Source organism: Nycticebus coucang, chromosome 1 (assembly GCF_027406575.1).
Source record: "Nycticebus coucang isolate mNycCou1 chromosome 1, mNycCou1.pri, whole genome shotgun sequence".
Lineage (NCBI taxonomy): Eukaryota > Metazoa > Chordata > Mammalia > Primates > Lorisidae > Nycticebus > Nycticebus coucang.
In genome coordinates, this window is record NC_069780.1 from 143,911,266 (window position 1) to 143,930,840 (window position 19,575).

At 40.7% G+C, this 19,575-nt stretch overlaps 1 protein-coding gene across 1 annotated transcript; it reads left to right on the plus strand.

The window, feature by feature from the left end:
* The first annotated feature begins 1,415 nt into the window (after window positions 1–1,415).
* Window positions 1,416–5,780, plus strand: HTR1A (5-hydroxytryptamine receptor 1A). The gene has a single exon (XM_053596258.1). The coding sequence runs from the start codon at window positions 1,952–1,954 to the stop codon at window positions 3,218–3,220; it is 1,269 nt and encodes a 422-aa protein (XP_053452233.1). The 5' UTR covers window positions 1,416–1,951; the 3' UTR covers window positions 3,221–5,780.
* Window positions 5,781–19,575: the final 13,795 nt, after the last annotated feature.

The window sequence follows — 19,575 nt, forward strand, 5'->3', positions numbered from 1 at the left end:
TAAGTGAACCTTGTTGTGTTATGTGTTATTCTATCATAGTTGATTAGAAGTCCTATTCTTTATCCATGCTCAGATGGGATAAGATTACGTTTGGCTTCTTGGTAAAGGAAATAGCTTAGAACAAATCCATGGAAGTCTATTTCCCAATTTTATGCTACCTCATTTGAAAAATGCAATGCTGTTTTTCCCTCCAATAAAAGGTAAATGTGTGCAAATGTATGAGTTCTAAAGTGTAGGTTATGATAGCAGAAAAGTGACACAGGTGAAGAAGACGTTTACCTAGGTCTATTAAAATGACATTCTTAGAACGTGGGAATGACTGATGCAGGCTTTCAAAGGGAGCTAGAACATATAACAGGTTTGATATTCAAGGTAAAGAGCAAAAGAGAGCACTAAAAGAGATTTTTTAAAAAATATAGCAAAAAGACAAAACTTAATCTGTTTATCTTTTAATAACTGTCTTCCTCTTAAACTTGTGGGATTTCTTCAGTACCTGCTTAATTTCTGCAAGAGAAGGGTTTCTAGAGGCGCTCTAGAGCATTTGCCGGAAGGGGGCGACATAAGCCCTTATTGCTGTGAGCTGTCCTGGGTGCTGAACGCAGTTTCGGATATTAAGAGAATCTCAGCGGCTAGCGACCAGGGATTCCACTAAATACTCCCTAGAGGTTTGCAGGCTCTGATAAGAAATGCAAAAGACAGGACGTCATTTACAACACATAAGCAAAATATGTCCTCCCCTGAATTGACTAGGATAGTTCCCTGAATTTGAAAGGATGGTGTGAGGGAAAAGTGTCTGTGTCTGTGTGTCTGTGTAGAATACACACCAATTGAGTTTCCTTCTTCACTTTGAGACGCAGCTGTTTACCCGTCCCTGTCCTCTGTCACGTCCTTTATAATTCCTTTCTTCTCCATCCCCCAATATTACACAAAAAAGTCGCCAGTATCAACTTCCCCAGGGAGTCCGTCCGACTGTTAGATGATGAACTGTTTTGTTGTTGTTGTTTAACTAAGAGACACTCTGTCTTCGATTAATTAACAATAATTTTCACACGGACCCGGGACTGTCCACCTTCCTGTCCAGGCTGCGGGTGCCTCCTTTTTTCATGTCCTATTGCCCACTCTGTGACACTGACCCTGTTTAAGAATTTGATAGATTATGGGGTAGTTCTCCCCACCCCCGAGTTTGGCTGGGTAGGAGGCGGAGTTTATTTGTTAGAACATCGGTCTGACTGACCGGCGGATCCGGTGTGTGTAAGGGAGTTCTGAGTCTCTGTTGACAAAAAGGGACTTAAATGCAAAGACGCTGAGCTGGAGGGATAGGAGGGCGGGGACCCAGAGAAAAGAGGCACTGGGGTTGGGGAGCTGTTAGCTGGGGAGGGTTAGAGTGGGAGAGACCCACAGAGGGATAAAAAAGGGTGAGTGGAGAGGAAGAGACTGAAACAGAAGGCTAATCGGGAGAACGGGGAGGAGAAGGCTGAAGAGAGAGGAGAGATGGGAGGAGAGAGGGAGAGAAGGAATCAGAGAGAGAGGGTCACAGAATGACCGTGGAGGATGGGGCTTCTTTATTGCAGATATTTCTGGGATTGGAGACTGTTTGCTAGTGGGGAGGCTCCAGCTCCGGCAGACAGTTGGGGAGCGGCAAAGTAAAATGGACAGTGACAGACGTTCCAGCTTCCTCTCTGCCGCCCGGAGAGCCAGAGCTGCTTTCAGGCCAACTCCAGTTTTCCAGCTGGAGCCGCTGAGCGCGCTGGACTGCTCGAGCCCTGGAAGCTCCTAAAATCTGCTGCTTCGAGATACCTTCGCCAGAGAAGTAAGAACTTCCTGCGTGAGTCCCTGCATCCCTCCCCCTGAAACTTCCCTGGAGAGGGGCGGAAGACCCTAAGAGGAGGGGCGAGAGGGATCCTCGCGCAGCTTTTCCTTCCCTCCCCCTTCCCTCGCCAGGCGCGCAGGCATGGATGTGCTCAGCCCTGGCCAGGGAAACAACACTACAGCGTCCCAGGGTCCCCCTGGGACAGGTGGCAACGCTACTGGCATCTCCGACGTGACCTTCAGCTACCAGGTAATCACTTCTCTGCTGCTGGGGACGCTGATCTTCTGCGCGGTGCTGGGCAATGCGTGCGTGGTGGCGGCTATCGCCCTGGAGCGCTCCCTGCAGAACGTGGCCAACTATCTCATCGGCTCGTTGGCGGTCACTGACCTCATGGTGTCAGTGCTGGTGTTGCCCATGGCCGCGCTGTACCAGGTGCTCAACAAGTGGACTCTGGGCCAAGTCACCTGCGACCTGTTTATCGCCCTCGACGTGCTGTGCTGCACCTCGTCCATCCTGCACCTGTGCGCCATCGCGCTGGACAGGTACTGGGCCATCACCGACCCCATCGACTACGTGAACAAGAGGACGCCCCGGCGCGCCGCTGCGCTCATCTCACTCACTTGGCTCATTGGCTTTCTCATCTCCATCCCGCCCATGCTGGGCTGGCGCACCCCGGAAGACCGCTCGGACCCCGACGCGTGCACCATCAGCAAAGACCACGGCTACACCATCTACTCCACCTTCGGAGCGTTCTATATCCCGCTGCTACTCATGCTGGTTCTCTACGGGCGCATATTCCGAGCTGCGCGCTTCCGCATCCGCAAGACTGTCAAAAAGGTGGAGAAGACCACAGCCGACCCCCGCCTAGGAGCGTCGCAGGCCCAGCAGCCCACCAGGAGCCTGAATGGAGAGCCGGGCTCCGGGGACTGGAGGCTGGGCGTGGAGAACACGGCTGGGGGTGCTCCGTGCGCCAACGGCGCGGTAAGGCAAGGCGACGATGGCGCCGCCCTGGAGGTGATCGAGGTGCACCGGGTGGGCAACTCCAAAGAGCACCTCCCGCTGCCCAGCGAGGCGGGTGCTGCCCCGTGTGCGCCCTCCTCCTTCGAGAGGAAGAATGAGCGCAACGCGGAGGCGAAGCGCAAGATGGCCCTGGCTCGCGAGAGAAAGACGGTGAAGACGCTGGGCATCATCATGGGGACCTTCATCCTCTGCTGGCTGCCCTTCTTCATCGTGGCCCTGGTCCTGCCCTTCTGCGAAAGCAGCTGCCACATGCCCGCCCTGCTGGGCGCCATAATCAACTGGCTGGGCTACTCCAACTCTCTGCTCAACCCCGTCATCTATGCGTACTTCAACAAGGACTTTCAAAACGCGTTTAAAAAGATTATTAAGTGTAAGTTCTGCCGCCGATGATGATGGAGCCCGCGAGCGGGGGCTGCAGGACTTGCCCGCGCCCCACGCACTCTGCCTCCCTCAGCCGTCTGGATCGACACCGAAGATAACTTGCTACTTTTCCTCCGACTTTCTCAGCCGTGGGTCGCGGCTCCCAGACCTTGTCTCCTCCCAACCCTCTGTGCCAGGTGTTGGCGCTCTGTGGAAAGAAGCCCCTGCAGTGGGGCAGGAGGACCCGGAGAACTGCCGGGGTCTGTGAGAAGCGACAGGGGCTCAGACTTTTGGCTTAGCGTCAGTTTTGATCTCAACAACTGAAAACTTAAGGCTCAGCCCTTCAAGGCAGAAAATCCAAACAGAAAAATAAACTGTACACATAGCCGCCGCGCCGGCTGCGGGCTTCCGCCTGACCGCCACACTCCTAGAGTTAGAACTTAAGATTCAGGACTTCGCTCCACCTCTCCCGCCCTGCCCTCTGTTGCTAAAGATGTTCACTTTTCTCGGGTTTAAACCTTCTCTCGCTTTGTTTCCTCTCTACGCTCGCTGGTCCGGATGCACTTGTCTGCTGGTTCGGAGACGCGGTAGACTCTGTTTTTCCCGTGCCACGGATGCCCTAGGAGTCTCTGCCTCCCCGCGCAGACTCTAAATAATTCTCTCGTGCACAACCGGTGCTTGCTTTGTTTTCCTGAACTCAAAACAAGTGCCTAGAAGGTATCTCTTAGAGTGGACTCGTAAGCACTAGGCCGGGCCCGTGGGGGAGAGCGATGAGAGCGCGGACCATTTTGTGCGTGTCAGCGCTCACCAAAGAAACTGACAGTCGTACAGTGGGGACCACCGACTCCCCTTTGCTGGAGGGTTGGCTCTTCCTGGAGTCTCCACTTACCTACTGCGGGAGGCGCCCGCCAGCTGCTGTAAGCGCGCTGGGGTTGCGGACAGGTCTGGGGCCGGGCGCCCGCCCCGCGCTCCCAGCGCCGGCCGCGGTTTCCCGCAGGCGGGTTTCTCCACCTGTGCTGGGATTGCGCTGAAGTGCGGCTGGACAAGTTAAAGTTTGTCAAAACCAACGGCGCTGGAGCCGGAGGAACTCCTGTAACCAGAGGCCCCGATCCAAGGCTAGGGGTGGCGCTGAGGGGCGGCGAGAGGGAAAGTCATCCCAGGGCGAAGCTGGCTGGCTCTCCTTGTGAAACCAAAAAGAGCAATTTTATCTCTGGGATGCAGACTTTTCCCTCCTAAATAGCCCTTTGCCCTTTTTGGATTAGGGAATAGCTCTGTTTAGCTCATCCAGACACTGAACTGGATTTGTCCTCCGGGACATCCAGGACACAAAGTTAGCAGAACTTTGTTTTCCAAATAGGAATTTGGGGCTTCCAATCGGACGGGTCCCAATAGGTTAGTATTATCTGTGATCTCAGAATCAGATTACCTTGAACAGCGGGCCCACGGAGGACTAGCGCTCTCCTTGGGGAGTCTCTGAAAGTTTCATAAGGGATTGTTTGCTTCCTGGCCTGACTATTGATTTACACCGGGAGTCAAGGGAAACCGCCCTCTGAATTTGTGGAGCATGCCAAGAATTCCTTCCCTTAAAGTTATTCTTTCAGCCTTGCAGCTCCTGTTGAGAAACCGATTATAATTTTTGCTGCCCCCAGAAAAGGAAGTTATTTCGGTGCTCCCTTTGAATGTAACTTTCCAATTACAGGATAGGGATTGAAAGTTTGGTACAGTTAGAGCTAGCCTCTAATTTTCCTGATGAAGAACCTTTCTGTTTTGCAGTAATCACACACGGTTATTGGTACTTAATCCCCTTTCCCTTCCACTGTACCTTTTAATTGTTTGCAGCTGCTGTTTTGAGAACTGTGTTGAATTTACAGATTGCAAAAGTTGTCAGTGAAAAAGTTCGTTTGTATTTATAATTAAGAAGGTGAAAGGACAGCTCCATTACTTGAAGAATTTTATTGTTTGTCAGATTGAACAAACCCTCCATTTGGTGTCTCTTTCTCTGGAAGTAGACACCACCTCTCATTTAAATAGACAAAGGTTAAGAACTTTGAGAATAGCTTGTCTATGCACATGTAACACCCAGAGGAGTCTGCAGTGGAGACTTCTCCAGTACAATTATTTTTTGAAAATTCAGTTTCTTTTTTGTTCACAATAGTCCAGATAGAGCTATGTGAGAAAACAAACTTTTTGGTATGTTTTGCTGAAATTTTAGAACAAATTCTATATTTAGAATAATTCAAACACTAAATTTGCTCAACTGAATTATGCCTTGGCCAGCAAGTTAGAAGTTCTGAGTCTTCTATTAGTTTGTCTCTTTTGCAGAATTATATGACAATGATTTTTGGACATTTGTTCTTCCTACTTTGGAAGATTTATACAAGAATGGAGAAGTAGCAGCCAGTTAACCTACAATTGTCAAAGCAATAGAGAAAATAGAGAAATAAAAGAGTTGCATAGTTCTAAAGAGCCCTTGATGCCTTTTATTTCCTATCAAAGTATTTGGATTAAGGTAAAATATTTATGCATCAGAACTGGCCTTCATTTTTCCCTGTGACAATAAAGGACATTACAATAATAATGCTACAATAAATTGATCTCAGTAACACATGTGTCTTTATTTTAATCAAAATCTCTACCTACTTGTATTTATTTGTATAATTTGTAAAATTTTAAAATTCAAAAAAATACTTTTTTCAGAAGGAGATTCTGCTATATTGGCCAGGGGTGTAACACTGAGAGAAATAATTCTGTTTCTGGGAAGAGAAAGTTGCTTCTCATCATTTTGGCAGAAAACCATGCATCTCCCTGATTGACAGATACAGTTATCTGTCTGATTAATATGGACAGGGTGGGAGATATGTGTGGGGGAAATGCAGCCTCTGGCAAAAGTGACAGGAGTCCATCCTGGCTTTTTTAAAAGCAGTAAACGTCATGAAAACGCTCCTCTGTCTTCCCACAATATCCAGCTAGAAGAAAATGGCCTTCCCTGATTACAAAAAGAAGTAGCTTGTTAGTTTGGGATTTGTTACTCAGTTAAAAGTAGAGGGGCGTTTTCTTTTCTGCCTGCGTGTCCTTTGGTAGAGGTGTCCTGTATGTAAGACTTATTACTGTGTTAAAATTAATTCTTGTGCTCTTCCCCCCCACTGGAAACATCAGAAACACCTGTTACATCTATTGTTATAGTGGCTAACTTTATTGCTTTCTGGTGTGACAATGATGGCTGTCCAGCAAGGTGAGCCCAGTCAAATCCCCAGAAATCAGGGCTATTATGGCCACAGAAGAGAATACTCTGAAGCTTCTTGAAGCCTGGTTCAGGGATTAATCCAATAATGAAAAGTGAAATCAGAGGCACTGACAGAACAAGAACTTTCTGAAGTTTCTCATTTGGAAAATGTTATAATGTGTCCCTGGCATTGAGTAAAATGCTGAGTTTGGCACATTGGTCTCTTGGATTCTAGGTATGTTCCTTCTTGGCCCTTTCAACAGGGCCGTCTGTGGTCTTCATCAACTCCTCAACTAAGAGAGGGGATTGGTATCAGTCACTTCCAGTGTGACTAACAAACTCCACTAACTCATTATCAGTGATCACATGCCAGCCAATAATTGATAATGTGGAAATATGAGGCCACAAATTAATATAAGAAACCAGATGCTATTGTCTTGAAGGGGCATTCAACCTAGTTGGGAATGTAGGAATGAACTATGAAGCACCTATGGCAGAACCAAAGTGGCAAATAACTGGACAAGTCACAGGAGTTTGGCTCTATATGCAGAGGACAAAGATCACTGTGGGCTTGGGGTAGACAGGGAAAAAAGGGCAGAGAATGCTGTATAGAGCATCTAGGATTGAGCCCTGGGCAGATGGAGGTGGGATGAAAATGCAGACATTCTTTATGAGTTGACAAAAGAGAGCCTTATTTCTTTTTCTGCCAAGAGGGGGCCTAAGAGGAAATTTCTGTGTAAGTGTTGGATATTGATTACTAGCCTGGGTTGCTTAGGGAGGTGGTTGTTTATGGAGAGAAAGATGCAAATTCAAAACCGCTCATGTGTTGCGTCAAGTTGAAGAGTCTGGGAAGATATAAAAAAAGATGGGTCTAAAGCCAAAGGAATGGGAGATAACTACATAAGAGGAAGCATGTTTAGAGCAGAGTAAGAGGCAGAGCATAAGATTGAGGAGAGAATCATTAACCATCAAAGGGTTACAACAAGGTTACCAAGGATAGGTACAAGACAAAAATAAGTCATACTTATGTAATGTTTGCGAGTTTGCCAAGTGATTTTCACACACAATATACTATTTAAATTTGAGCTAGCAGATCCTTTTAGAAATGTCAATTAGATCATTTTAGCAAAACAGAAGATTCACATAGAGTGGTAAGTACAGGAAAAGTGGTAAGGACAGAGATGATATGTGCAGACACTTCAACACCAGATTAAAAAGCTGGAAGTATAATTTTAGCCAAGAGGGACAACCAATAATGAGAGACCACTTCTAAGTGTTTGTTTGGAGGTAATTTCAATGAGGCAGGTGTGAAGCAATAAAGGCCTGAATTTGGGAGGCTGGCAGAAGGAATACAAAACAAGTAAGTCTATGAAAAATACATTAAAGAAGAAACTGGCAGGACTTGGTGTCTGGATGTGAAGAGAGAGGGAGCAGAAGATGCTGATGAGTGTTCAAGCTAGGGAGATTTGGGCAAGTGACAGAAAAGGAAAAGTCAGTGGTTGCTTCTCCTATGACTCTTTCCTTTTGCAGCTTCGTCTGTAAATGTGAAAAGGCTTTGTCCTCTGCTGAAAGAATTCCCAGCCCAGATGGCAGGGGCCGGCTGAAAAAGGTACTGATACATGTCCCAGCATTTGAGCAATCTGCCATTGGAGTGGGTATGGGAGGAGTGCTGCTACATAGAACAGTGACTGGTTCCATTCCCTGATTATTGTTGTTATTACTTTTTTTAGTAGTACGTGCTTTTTGCTTTTTGAAGAGGGCACACTGCTGAGGGACAATAGCCTTTCAGGAAGAGAAAAATACCAGGTTAGGCAGTGGGTTAAGAATGGTACATGAAATCTAATGGTTGGATCTGTCCACTTAACCAAGGAGAGAGCCCAGAAATCCAGGTCACTTTTCAAGTCCACTTATTAAAAACCACAGGGGACCTATTTGATTCTTACATTATTAGAAAAACTAGAGCATTATTGTCTTAGTGTGTTCAGGCTGCTACAACATAATACCATAAACTGAGTGGTTTATAAACAACAGAAATTCGTATATAAACAAGTACTAGAGGTTGGGAAGTCCAAGATCATGGCGCTGGGAGGTGTGGTGTCTGGAGAGGACCTGCTTCCTTGCTCCTAGATGGTCATCTTTTCTCTGGAACCTCACATGGTAGAAGGGACAAGAGAAATCTCTGGAGCCTCTTTTACAAGGGCATGAATTCCATTCATGAGGTCTCTATCCTCATTACCTAATTAACTCCCAAAGGTCCCATCTGTTAATACTATCACATTGAGGGTTAGAATTTCAACATGTGAATTTGGAGGGCCACAAACTTAAACCACAGCAGTGAGGCTAAAGTATCTGGTGAATTTCTTCTTCTTCTTTTTTTTTTTTTTTTCAACTTGCTTTGCTTGGAAAGGGCAGTAATAAGGTGATGGGTTGAGTCCACAGACTCTTCACTCTCTGATCTTATTCCAGGCATTTCCATGCCACCTGTCTGTAAACCTGTGCAGCTGCCCAGTTGGTCCCAAAGTCTCCCAGGACAAGATGTCAAAAAGCTGTCTGTCCTGGCAGGTTATTGTACAGTTATTCCATTGTGTCTAAGCTTGTTTCTTCCTTGAAGAAAGGACAGGAAACAGCCTGACTGGGGGGCAGAAAGGAGAAGGATATAATGGGAATCACCTCTCTTATTACATAGCTGTAGAGATTGATGAGATAGTATTTGAAACTTCTCCAAGGCCTTGAAGAGGAAGCATGTTGTAAAACATGGTATGCTTCACGGTCTCCGGAAACAATTAGTCTGACTTTGGAATAACTCAGGAAAATAGAAAGCAGACTGTTGAAGCTGATTTTAACCTTAAAAGAACAGAAGATATAGATATAGGACTCTAATTGAAATTATTCACCAACATGTATTTACAATAGGATGGAGGTGGATTACAGGAGAGGCTATGGCTCAGGACTGGTGGCCAGGATTCATTTGTTCATTCAATTAATATTTCAGGAGTGCCTAGGTCCAGGCACTGTTTCACATACTCAGAATACAGCAGTGAACAAATCAGATGAAATATCCTTTACAAAAAAGACCACCATTATTCTCGTTCATATGACCACTTCTTTTTAAATAGAATTTTCAGCTTCCCAAATCAAGATATGGGAGGGGGGGTATTAAAATTGTTAAGAGAATATATTTTAAATGTTTCCAATACACAAAATTGTTAATATATATGTATATTGTATATGTATATGTTAGAAAGTAATGTATATGTTAGAAAAAAGACATGAAGGCTGTTTTTTAACACCTTGAATCTGGGCTGACCCTTGTGACTTGAAGGGGCAGCATTGATATGGTACCACTTCTGACCATGAAACTCAAGAGATCTTGCACTCCTCCACTTGCTCCCTGGGAACCCTGCCTGTGTTCACTTTCTGGAGACTGAGAGAACAGATGAAGCACAGGAGTCATCCCAGCTGAGGCCATTTTGGACAAGCTAGATGCCAATTGACTCAGCAGGTGACTGCAGACAGAGGAGGGAGCACAGCCAAGACCAGAAGAATTTCCCAGCTTCATTTACTCCAAATTATCAAAGAACTAAATAAGTGGTTGCTATTTTAAGCACTGAACTTTGGGGTGATTTGTCATACTGAAGAAGCTAACTAATATACTCTTGGAATTTAAAGAATTTACAATAGAGAAAAAAGAGTAAATATCAGTGACTAAATCACATACATATGCAGCTTAATGAATAGCATTTTTTTTTTTTTTAACTGAGACAGAGTCTCACTTTGTCACCCTCAGTAGGGTAGTGTGGTGTCATAGCTCAGAGCAACCTCAAACTCTTAGGGCTCTTCTCTTGTCTCAGCTTCCCTAGTAGCTGGGACTATAGGCACCTGCTGCAATGCCTGGCTATTTTTTGTTTGTCTGTTTGTTCGTTTAGCAGGCCCAGACTGAGTTTGAATCCACCAGCTCTGGAGCATGTGGCCGGTGGCATCCTAACCACTGAGCTACAGGTGTGCAGTCTGGATAGCTATCTCGAAAACAAAATAGACTAAGATATATAGAGCATGCCGAGGCAGAGGGGAAAGATGTTGGTATTTTTAATAGGTGTTCAGGTGACAGCTCTCTCTCAGGTGACATTTGGATAGAGATCTTCAGAGTTTCAGAGTGTGTATTTGAGGCTTGGTGAAAATGAGCACTCAAAAAAATAAGTCTTAAGAAATCTTATGCCATTTTCTTCAAAAATTTTGGGTATATTTCCAATAGGAAATGCCAGCAAGTTGCACGTTTGGGAATTTGCGTGCTCAAATTCTAGAGTTTTCACTTCCAGACTGATTAGGTTGAAGGTATTCATATGCAGTTTGTTCAGGGTAAGACCCATCGGGTCATGAGAAGCCCTGTGGTCTTTATCACATTGCATATATCCTTGTAACCCTGGAACTCTGGCATGTCTCTGCATGATGGAAAAAACTGGCCTTGGTAAGTCAGGTCATCTAAATGTAATTTCTCACTGTGAGACCACTGTCATTTTGGTATATTGTATAGTTTTATTCTGAAAACTGATTTATTGAGATACAAGTCACATGCTTTAAAATTAATTCATTTAATGTGTATAATTTAAGGGTTTTAGTGCATTTGTAGAATTGTGTAGTCCTCATCACAGTCAATTATGAAACATTTCCATAATCCTCGAAATAAGCCCTGTACTAACCCCTGAGCCATAGGCAACCACCAATCTACTTTCTATCTCTACCAAACATTTCTGGACATTTCATCTAATTGGAATTATGTAATGTGTGGTCTTTTTAAACTAGCTTTTTTTTTTTTTTTTTACCTAGCTTGTTTTCAAGGTTCATTCATATTGTAGCATGCATCAATACTTTATTTCTTTTTATTGCTGAATGATACTCCATTTTACGGATATACCATCTTATATTTATCTATTAGTTCATTGATGTTTGTTGAGGTTATTTCCACTTTAATGCTGCTGAGAACATTTATATACAAATTTCTGCATGAGCATTGATTTTCATTAATCTGGAGTATTAATCTAGAGATAGAATTGCTGGGTCATTTGGTACCTATATATTTAAAGGTTTTGAAAAATTTCGAAACTGTTTTCCATAGAGGTTGTACCGTTTGAAATTACCACCAATACCGTAAGAGGGTTCCAATTTCGTCACATCCTCCCCAATGCTTGTTGTGTGTCTTCCTGATTATAGCCATCCTAGTGAGTCTGAAGTGCTGTCTCGTTGTGGTTTTGACTTGCATTTCTCTAATGACTAAGGACCTCGAGCATCTTGTCACATGCTTATTGGCTGCTTTTCTTCTTTAGAGAAATATGTATTCAAATCCTTTGCTTGAGGTCGGGTCCATGGCTCACACCTGTAATCCTAGCACTCTGGGAGGCCAAGTCAGGCAGATCTGCTTGAGCTCATGAATTCAAGACCAGCCTCAGTCAGCTCTAAAATACCACCACGATGTGGTGGGCGCCCATAGTCCCAGCTACTCAGGAGGCTGAGGCAAGAGGATCACTTGAGCCCAAAGTTTGAGCTTGCTGTGAGCTAGAATGCCACAGCACTCCACCCAAGGTGACAAAATGAGACTGTCTCAAAAAACAAAAACAAAAACAAAAACAAAAAACCCAAATCCTTTGCTTATTTTAAAACTAGATGGTCTCTTTATAATCAAGTTGTAGGAGTTCTTTAAATGTTTTGAATACTAAATTCTTATCAGATATATGATTTGCTAGTATTTTCTTCACTTTATTTTCTTTTCACTTTCTCAACATCATTTGTAACCAAAATGGTTTTAATTTGGATAAAATACAATTTATCTTTTATTTTTTTTGCTTTTAGTGTTGTATCTAAGAAGGTCACAAAAGTATTCCTATTTTTTTCTAAGGGTTTTATAGTTTTAGCTTTTACATGTAGGTAGGATAGATAGTTGATCCAATTTCAGTTATTTTTGTGTATGATGTAAGGGAAAGGATCAAATTCAGGTTTTTTTTGCACTTCCAATACCATTTGTTTTCAACACTATTTTTTCTCATGGAATTTTTTTAGCACCCCAATTATTGAGCATGAATATAAGGAATTGTTTCTGATTTCTCAATTCTATTCTACCCATCTGTATCTGTCCTTTCAGAAGTATCACACAGTCTCGATTGCTGTAGTTTCGTAATAAGTTTAGAAATCAGAAATGTTATTCCTCCAACTTTGTTCTTTTCCTCAAGATCATTTCAGCTATTCTAGATCCTTTGCATTTCTATATGAATTTTAAGATCAAGTTGTCAATTTCAGGAAAAAAGGTAGTGGGCATTTTAATAGAAATTGCATTGGATCTGTAAATCAATATGGAGAATATGATCTATTTTAAACTTACAAGAAATGTCTTTCCATTTATTTAGATGTAACTTAATTTATTTTAACATCATTTTGTAGTTTTAGGGATGCAGGTTTGCATTTATTTTGTTAAATTTATTCATAGGTACTTTCTTCTTTTTGTTGCTATTATAAATGACATTGATATTTGAATTTAATTTTCAAATTGTTCATTGTTAGTATATAGAGATACAATTAATTTTTGTAGATTGATCTTGTATTCCACAGTCTTGCAAAAATTGTTTAATAGCTGTTTAGTGAGTTTCTTAGGAATTTGTATGTATAGCATCAGGCCATCTACAAATAGAGATAGTTTTACTTATTTTCCCTACCCTGGATGCCTTATTTTATTTCCTTGCCAATTTTCTCTAGCTAAAACTTCCACTATAATGTTGAATAAAAGTGGTGCATGTGGACATTCTGTCTTTTTAAAGAAAAATTTTTTACTTGTAATTATTATAGATACATAATAATTACATATCTTTATATGGTACATGTAATGTTTTAATACTGGCATGCAATGCAAATTAATCAAATCAGGATAAGAGGAGTACTTATCAACTCAGGCATTTAACATTTCCTTGTGTTAGAAACATCCCAATTCCACTCTTTTAGTTTTTTAAAAGTATACCCTCACTTATGTCTTGCTCCTGACCTTATGAGAGAAAGCATTTAGTTTTTCACTCTTTAGTTATGAAGTTATCTATAGGATTTTTGTAGCTGCCCTTTATCAGGTTGAGGAAGTTTCCTTATTTTCTTAGTTCATTAGGTGTTTTTTATCATGAAAGGATATTGGATTTTATCAAATGTTTTCTCTGTGTTCATGTAAATGATCGTATGTTTTTGTGCTTTATTCTAAGACTAAATGAAATAATTTCTGGAGACATCTGGTAAAAGTCTGGTATATACTAACTAATAAATGTTATTAAATCTTTACTCAAAACAGTACCTGTGATTTATAGATATAGAGCAAGGGGAAAAGTTACATTTAATAATAGATGTCATCCCTGATTTTTAATCACATAAACAATACAGAGTTAGGTAGGAGTCAGACTTAGTCATTTTCAATGGATTTTTCAAATTCCTGAGGAAGAAATAAGAGGACATTTACAAACTTGCATTGTCCACATGATAGAGCTTTTATTCTGGAGAAATAAAACAACAGAAAAAATTAATTGGTGACTGGTGACATACTAGAAAATGTAGAATCCATCAACCTTCTTCCCTTTTTGTATTTGCTTTCTTTTTGCCTTGAGTGAGGTCTCTTTCTCTCTGTCTCTCTCTTAGTCAAGAGTGTGCATCTACTCACAATCTTTGTCTCTTGTTGGGAGTGGGGAGCTTATCATTGCTTTCAGTTTATAATAATTTTTATAGTGGACCATACTTTTACCATTCTTGAGCCTCTCCAGAGGAACCAGATGGCTGGCATACTTGAGCTGCCAAAAAAAACAGCAATAAAACCCAGTAAAATGTAGGAAAATGATATTTTCTTCTTTTATTGTATTTCAATCCTGACAGAGTGTCATTAAATAATGGGGATTTCAGAAGCTGGCTATGAAATCCACAAATTATCTGGGCCATTGTTCTCATTCTTCATAGTTAAATAATTAAGCTTTGATCATCTTAAACACACACTTGATTGGTGTCATCTGATTACAATTTTTGCTTTAACACATTAGGAAAAACATCAATGTTAAATTGACTTAATAATCTTATTCTTATTTTACATTTATGTTTTGATCTTACAGCAGCCGATCATATTTGGATATTCAATTGATGTGAATTTTTAATATTGTGTTCTTACTTTTTTGATGTGTAACTTTTAATGATGCTTAATATGCTTCTTACCCTTTTAATCATATTTTAATAACATCTAGTGTGCTAATAATAGGTTTAGTAGCTTGAACATTGATTTTTATGATCTTTTATAGGTATATATGCACACGTATGGCTTATTTAACATCCTTAGGCATATCTTTATAGAGTTTGATGCATTCTTGACAAAATAGTTCTGATCTTTACATGCATAAAAAAGCCATAAATCCATGGTTCTCAAGTAGAAATGATTTTGGCAATGTCTGGAGTCCTTTCTTACCATCACAACTATAGGGGTGGGTAGATGCCAGAGATTCTGCTCAGCATCCTGCAATGCATAGGACAGCTCCCCCAGTGAATAATCTGGCCTCGGACATCAATAGTATTGAGGTTTAGAATTACATACCCAATTATTGGGCATGTAATTGCCTTCTCCTGTTTTGGAACAAAAAATTTTTTTTAGATAGTTTTATGGCTAGCAAACAAATAATACATGCATTTAGGAAGACTCCAACATCAAAAATTCCATAAACTTCACTTTGTTTCTGCAATGCTTGTTAACTGTTCCAGTAACTTTCACGCATAGAATGATATATAATTCCTATATCATTTCTATATCATGTAGAAATAGAAAACTTTCCACATAAGTATGCCTTTTCTTGCCGATGCAAAACAGACACAGGAATTTAAATGATTATCCTAAGGTTATATGGATGATTAGTGATCCCAGTTGCCTGTCCGATGGTAGGACAAAGACTAAGAGGCTCTTATGTTCTTAGAAGAAAAACAGACTACTAATGCCAGAGTTCAAAAGAACCGCTCTATATTTTCTCTTCATCTCTCATATTCTTAGTAATATGAAAAATCTCCGGGGATTAATTTTACCATTCTATTACTAAATACTGAACAATCTTATATTATAATTTCAATATTTCTTTATTAATATAGAATTAGATTCACTTATGTTAACTTGGAATTTGTGTTTAGCATTAATTATGTATGCAAGAGAAGTAAATTTAAAATGCATCCTGTAATTTCTGCTGATGAGGTTGTGAAACTGAAACACGCCAAGCATTGTGGACTTTCCAGGTTCTTCCTCTGCATATTCTAAGTCATGCTTACCTCTTTGGTAAGCTGTTAAACAGTAAATGAGCTTATGATAGAATGCCTTTGGTCAGGATAGAGATTAAGATTAGAAATGAAACAATCATCAATGCCTAATAACTGTGGCATTAACCTTAGTGATGGTGTCAGTGATTTTCAGAATAGTTAACCTAAAGAGAAATCTACTGGCATTTCCATCCAAAAATTTGCTTCAACTGTGCTACTATTTTGGACAGGAACTAAGACTGTTAATGGATATTGTTAATATTTTCAAATAATATCATCTGTTTTAATAGGTGAGGTAATTAATTTAATTTAATTTAATTTTTATTTCATATTAATGTGAGGGTACAAACAACCAGGCCACAATATTTGAATTTGTTAGGTAGAGTCCCTCTTGTATTTGTGTCCAACAATCAAAAAGTGTGCCACATACTCCTACTTTGTGCCTGCCTTTTCCCTTTTCCCTTATTCCCCACTCCCCCTGACTTGAATTGAAATGAGATTTCCTCCTATTGAGGTGTGAATTAGATCATCTACTGCCTTCACTTTAGTATCGAGTACATTGGATATTTGCTTTTACATTCTTGTGATACTTTAAGAAGAATGTGTTCCAACTCCATGCAGGTTAATACAAAAGATGTAGCGTCTCCATATTTTTATGGTTGAATAGTATTCCATGGTACACATATACCACAGCTTGTTAATCCATTCCTGGGTTGATGGGCATTTAGGTTGTTTCCCCATCTTGGCGATTGTAAACATCTTTATGATAAAATCAATTTTTTTCTTCTGGATAGATGCTTAGTAGTGGGATTGTGAAGTCAAATGGGAAGTCTTATTTTAGTTCTTTGAGAATTCTCCATACTTCTTTCCCAAGAGGCTGTATCAGTTTATAGTCCTTCCAACAGTATAAAAGTGTCCCCCTCTTTCCACATCCACATCTGCAACTTTGGGAATTTGTGATGTGAGATAAATCTTACTGGGGTTAGGTAATATCTCAGAGTAGTTTTGATTTGCATTTCTCTGATTATTGGGAGTGATGAGCATTTTTTCATGTTTGTTAGCCATTCATCTGTCTTCCTCGGAGAAGGTTCTGTTCCTGCCTCTTTCCCAGTGATAGATGGGATTATTTGCTCCTTTTTTTTGTTGATTATTTTGAGTTCTCTATAGATCCTAGTTGGTAATTAATTTTAAATTAAGTAGAGCTGTAGCCTAAATTATCTTTATGTAAATATTGATCATTCAGTATAAGTTCCATTTAAATGTTTTCAACACTTTGTACAAACTTTTGAAAGTGAATGCACAGAGAAAGGTTACAAAACTATCCATCCTACCTTAAAATCTTACCCATCTGTCAAGCCAGGATTCCTGAAATTTAGTGTCTGCAAGATTTATTCTCCATATACTTACTGCCAGATATTTAGACCTGAGAATGCACCAGAGAGGCATAGTGGCTTTGTGCACGTTTATTTCAGTAAAATATTTTAGGGAGTAGATTGGTAAATTCTGGAGTAACCCTGGGGAGATGAAATGGGAACAGCAGCAAAGAGGAAAGACTATTATTGATAAGTTACCAAATATAAAGGAGATATTTTTAGGAATTTTTAGCTTAGTGGTAGATGTGCAGAAAACTAAGAGAAAGGAAATGAGGGGTGAAATGACCCCATAGCACTGTTCCCAAGTTATTTATCTGGTTGAATTGCTAGGAAGTGAGTTGTGATCAAAACTCCTCACATTATCTACTGAAGTAGTATGGTGAGAATAGAGGAGTTATTTGTAAATACTTATATTCTAACAGTTGTTCACACTCCAATTATGAGGGGAGTTTTAATCATATGAATGAACGTACCCCCACCTAGAGATCTAGGGCTAGAGCTGAGAAATTACTCTTAACAAAGCAAAGAAAACTCTATGAGCTATTCTAAAATATAGAAAACCAGTAATCCAAAGGAGTTGGATCTGATAGCATCTCATGTGGTGTATGCTTGATGGTAATGACGACTTCATAGGTCTGTATTTGGGGCTATATTTTACCCTTTGGGAAAGAATAAGAAAAAGTTGATAACACTCATTGTTGGTCTCCTCCTTATCCTAGGGAGATTTATAGAATCCAGTGCACAATGACTAGGAAAGTTCTATAGCATTAAAAATGTAAAGCCATTGCATTATTTCCTAATTTACTAAGCGATACCCATCTTTTTGGCTTTTTTGCACATTGGAAGAATGAGTTATCATGGGTCTCACATTAAATGCACAACGCTAATGAAAGCTGATGAGCAAAAGAAAAATGCCATGCATACTTTTGTGATATCTGCCACCACAGATAAACAAAAAGTCCTCATCTTCCTATAGTCTACATGCAGCCTGCAGGCTGCAGGTTGGATGCACCTGCTAGGGGATACCTTTGACTAATATATTTTTGAGGACACAAATTACAACTCAGAATAAATAGAAACTAACTTGAAATGGACTTTAAAAGGCAAGGTTATGAATATTTAGGATATCTATATTATACAAATGCATCAATTTAAGATAATGGGAGAGAAAATGGTTTCTAGAAATGAAAAGATTAAATGCTGTCCTCTGGCAATCAGAACAAGATCCTACCAATGGTAGAGCATTCACTGATCAGTGTCAGAGAAGAGAGTATGTACACATAGATATATTGCTGAAATCACATTTACAGGTAGAAAAGTTTTCAAATGTGAGTTTGGTGAATGATAAAGTAAATCCTGGGAGCTTGGAATGAATAAGGTTATTGATCCATGTAATAACTCAAGATTACGTAGGAAATATTAAGAAGAACTGGAAGGGCGGCGCCTGTGGCTCAGTGAGTAGGGCACCGGCCCCATATGCCGAGGGTGGCGGGTTCAAACCCAGCCTCGGCCAAACTGCAACGAGAAAATAGCCGGGCGTTGTGGCGGGCACCTGTAGTCCCAGCTGCTCGGGAGGCTGAGGCAAGAGAATCACGGAAGCCCAAGAATTAGAGGTTGCTGTGAGCCGTGTGATGCCACGGCACTCTACCTGAGGGCGGTACAGTGAGACTCTGTCTCTACAAAAAAAAAAAGGAACTGGAAGATAGAATGATGATTATTTTCGCAAGTATAATTTTGGTCTCTTTCTGTCCTAAATCTTTGATAAAATTATCTTTAATTGCTGTTTAACAATGTGAGCTCACATAGGCGGGTCAATATGGCATTGTTTCAATAGGAATGTACTTAGAAATACAAATTATTTGACAAAACTATATTCTTTTGTTTTCATTGTTGGGGATTCATTGAGGGTACAAGAAATCAGGTTATACTGATCACATTTGTTAGGTAAAGGCCCTGTTATAATTGTATCTTGTCCCCAAAAGGCGTGTCTCACACTGAGACCCCCAACACCCTCCTAGGACTCTCTCTGCTCTTCCTTTCTCCCAACACTATATTCTTTTTTTTTTTTTTTTGCAGTTTTTGGCGAGGGCTGGATTTGAACACGCCCCCTCTGGTATATGGGTCTGGCATCCTACTCCTTTGAGGCGCCACCCAAAACTATATGCTTTAAAGGAGTTAGACAAATTACACAAAATACTGTATCATGATGGATTGTATTAATTTTGTTAAAGTATGACTGTCTTTGTTGTCTTATAAACCCTAATAAACTTGCTGTTAAAATTGTTTATAGATTGTTTCTATTAAGCCTAAAATCTAATTTGTTAAAATTAAATTGGGGAGGCTTAAGTGGGCATTGGGCAGTGAGTTGAAGTCCAATCTTAACCCTTCTAATGACTTTGAAAAATGTATCAGTGAATTTATTATCACATCAACAGCTAATACGATTTTTTTTTTCATTTTAGCAGTGTTTAATGAAAGCTGCATATAAGATTATT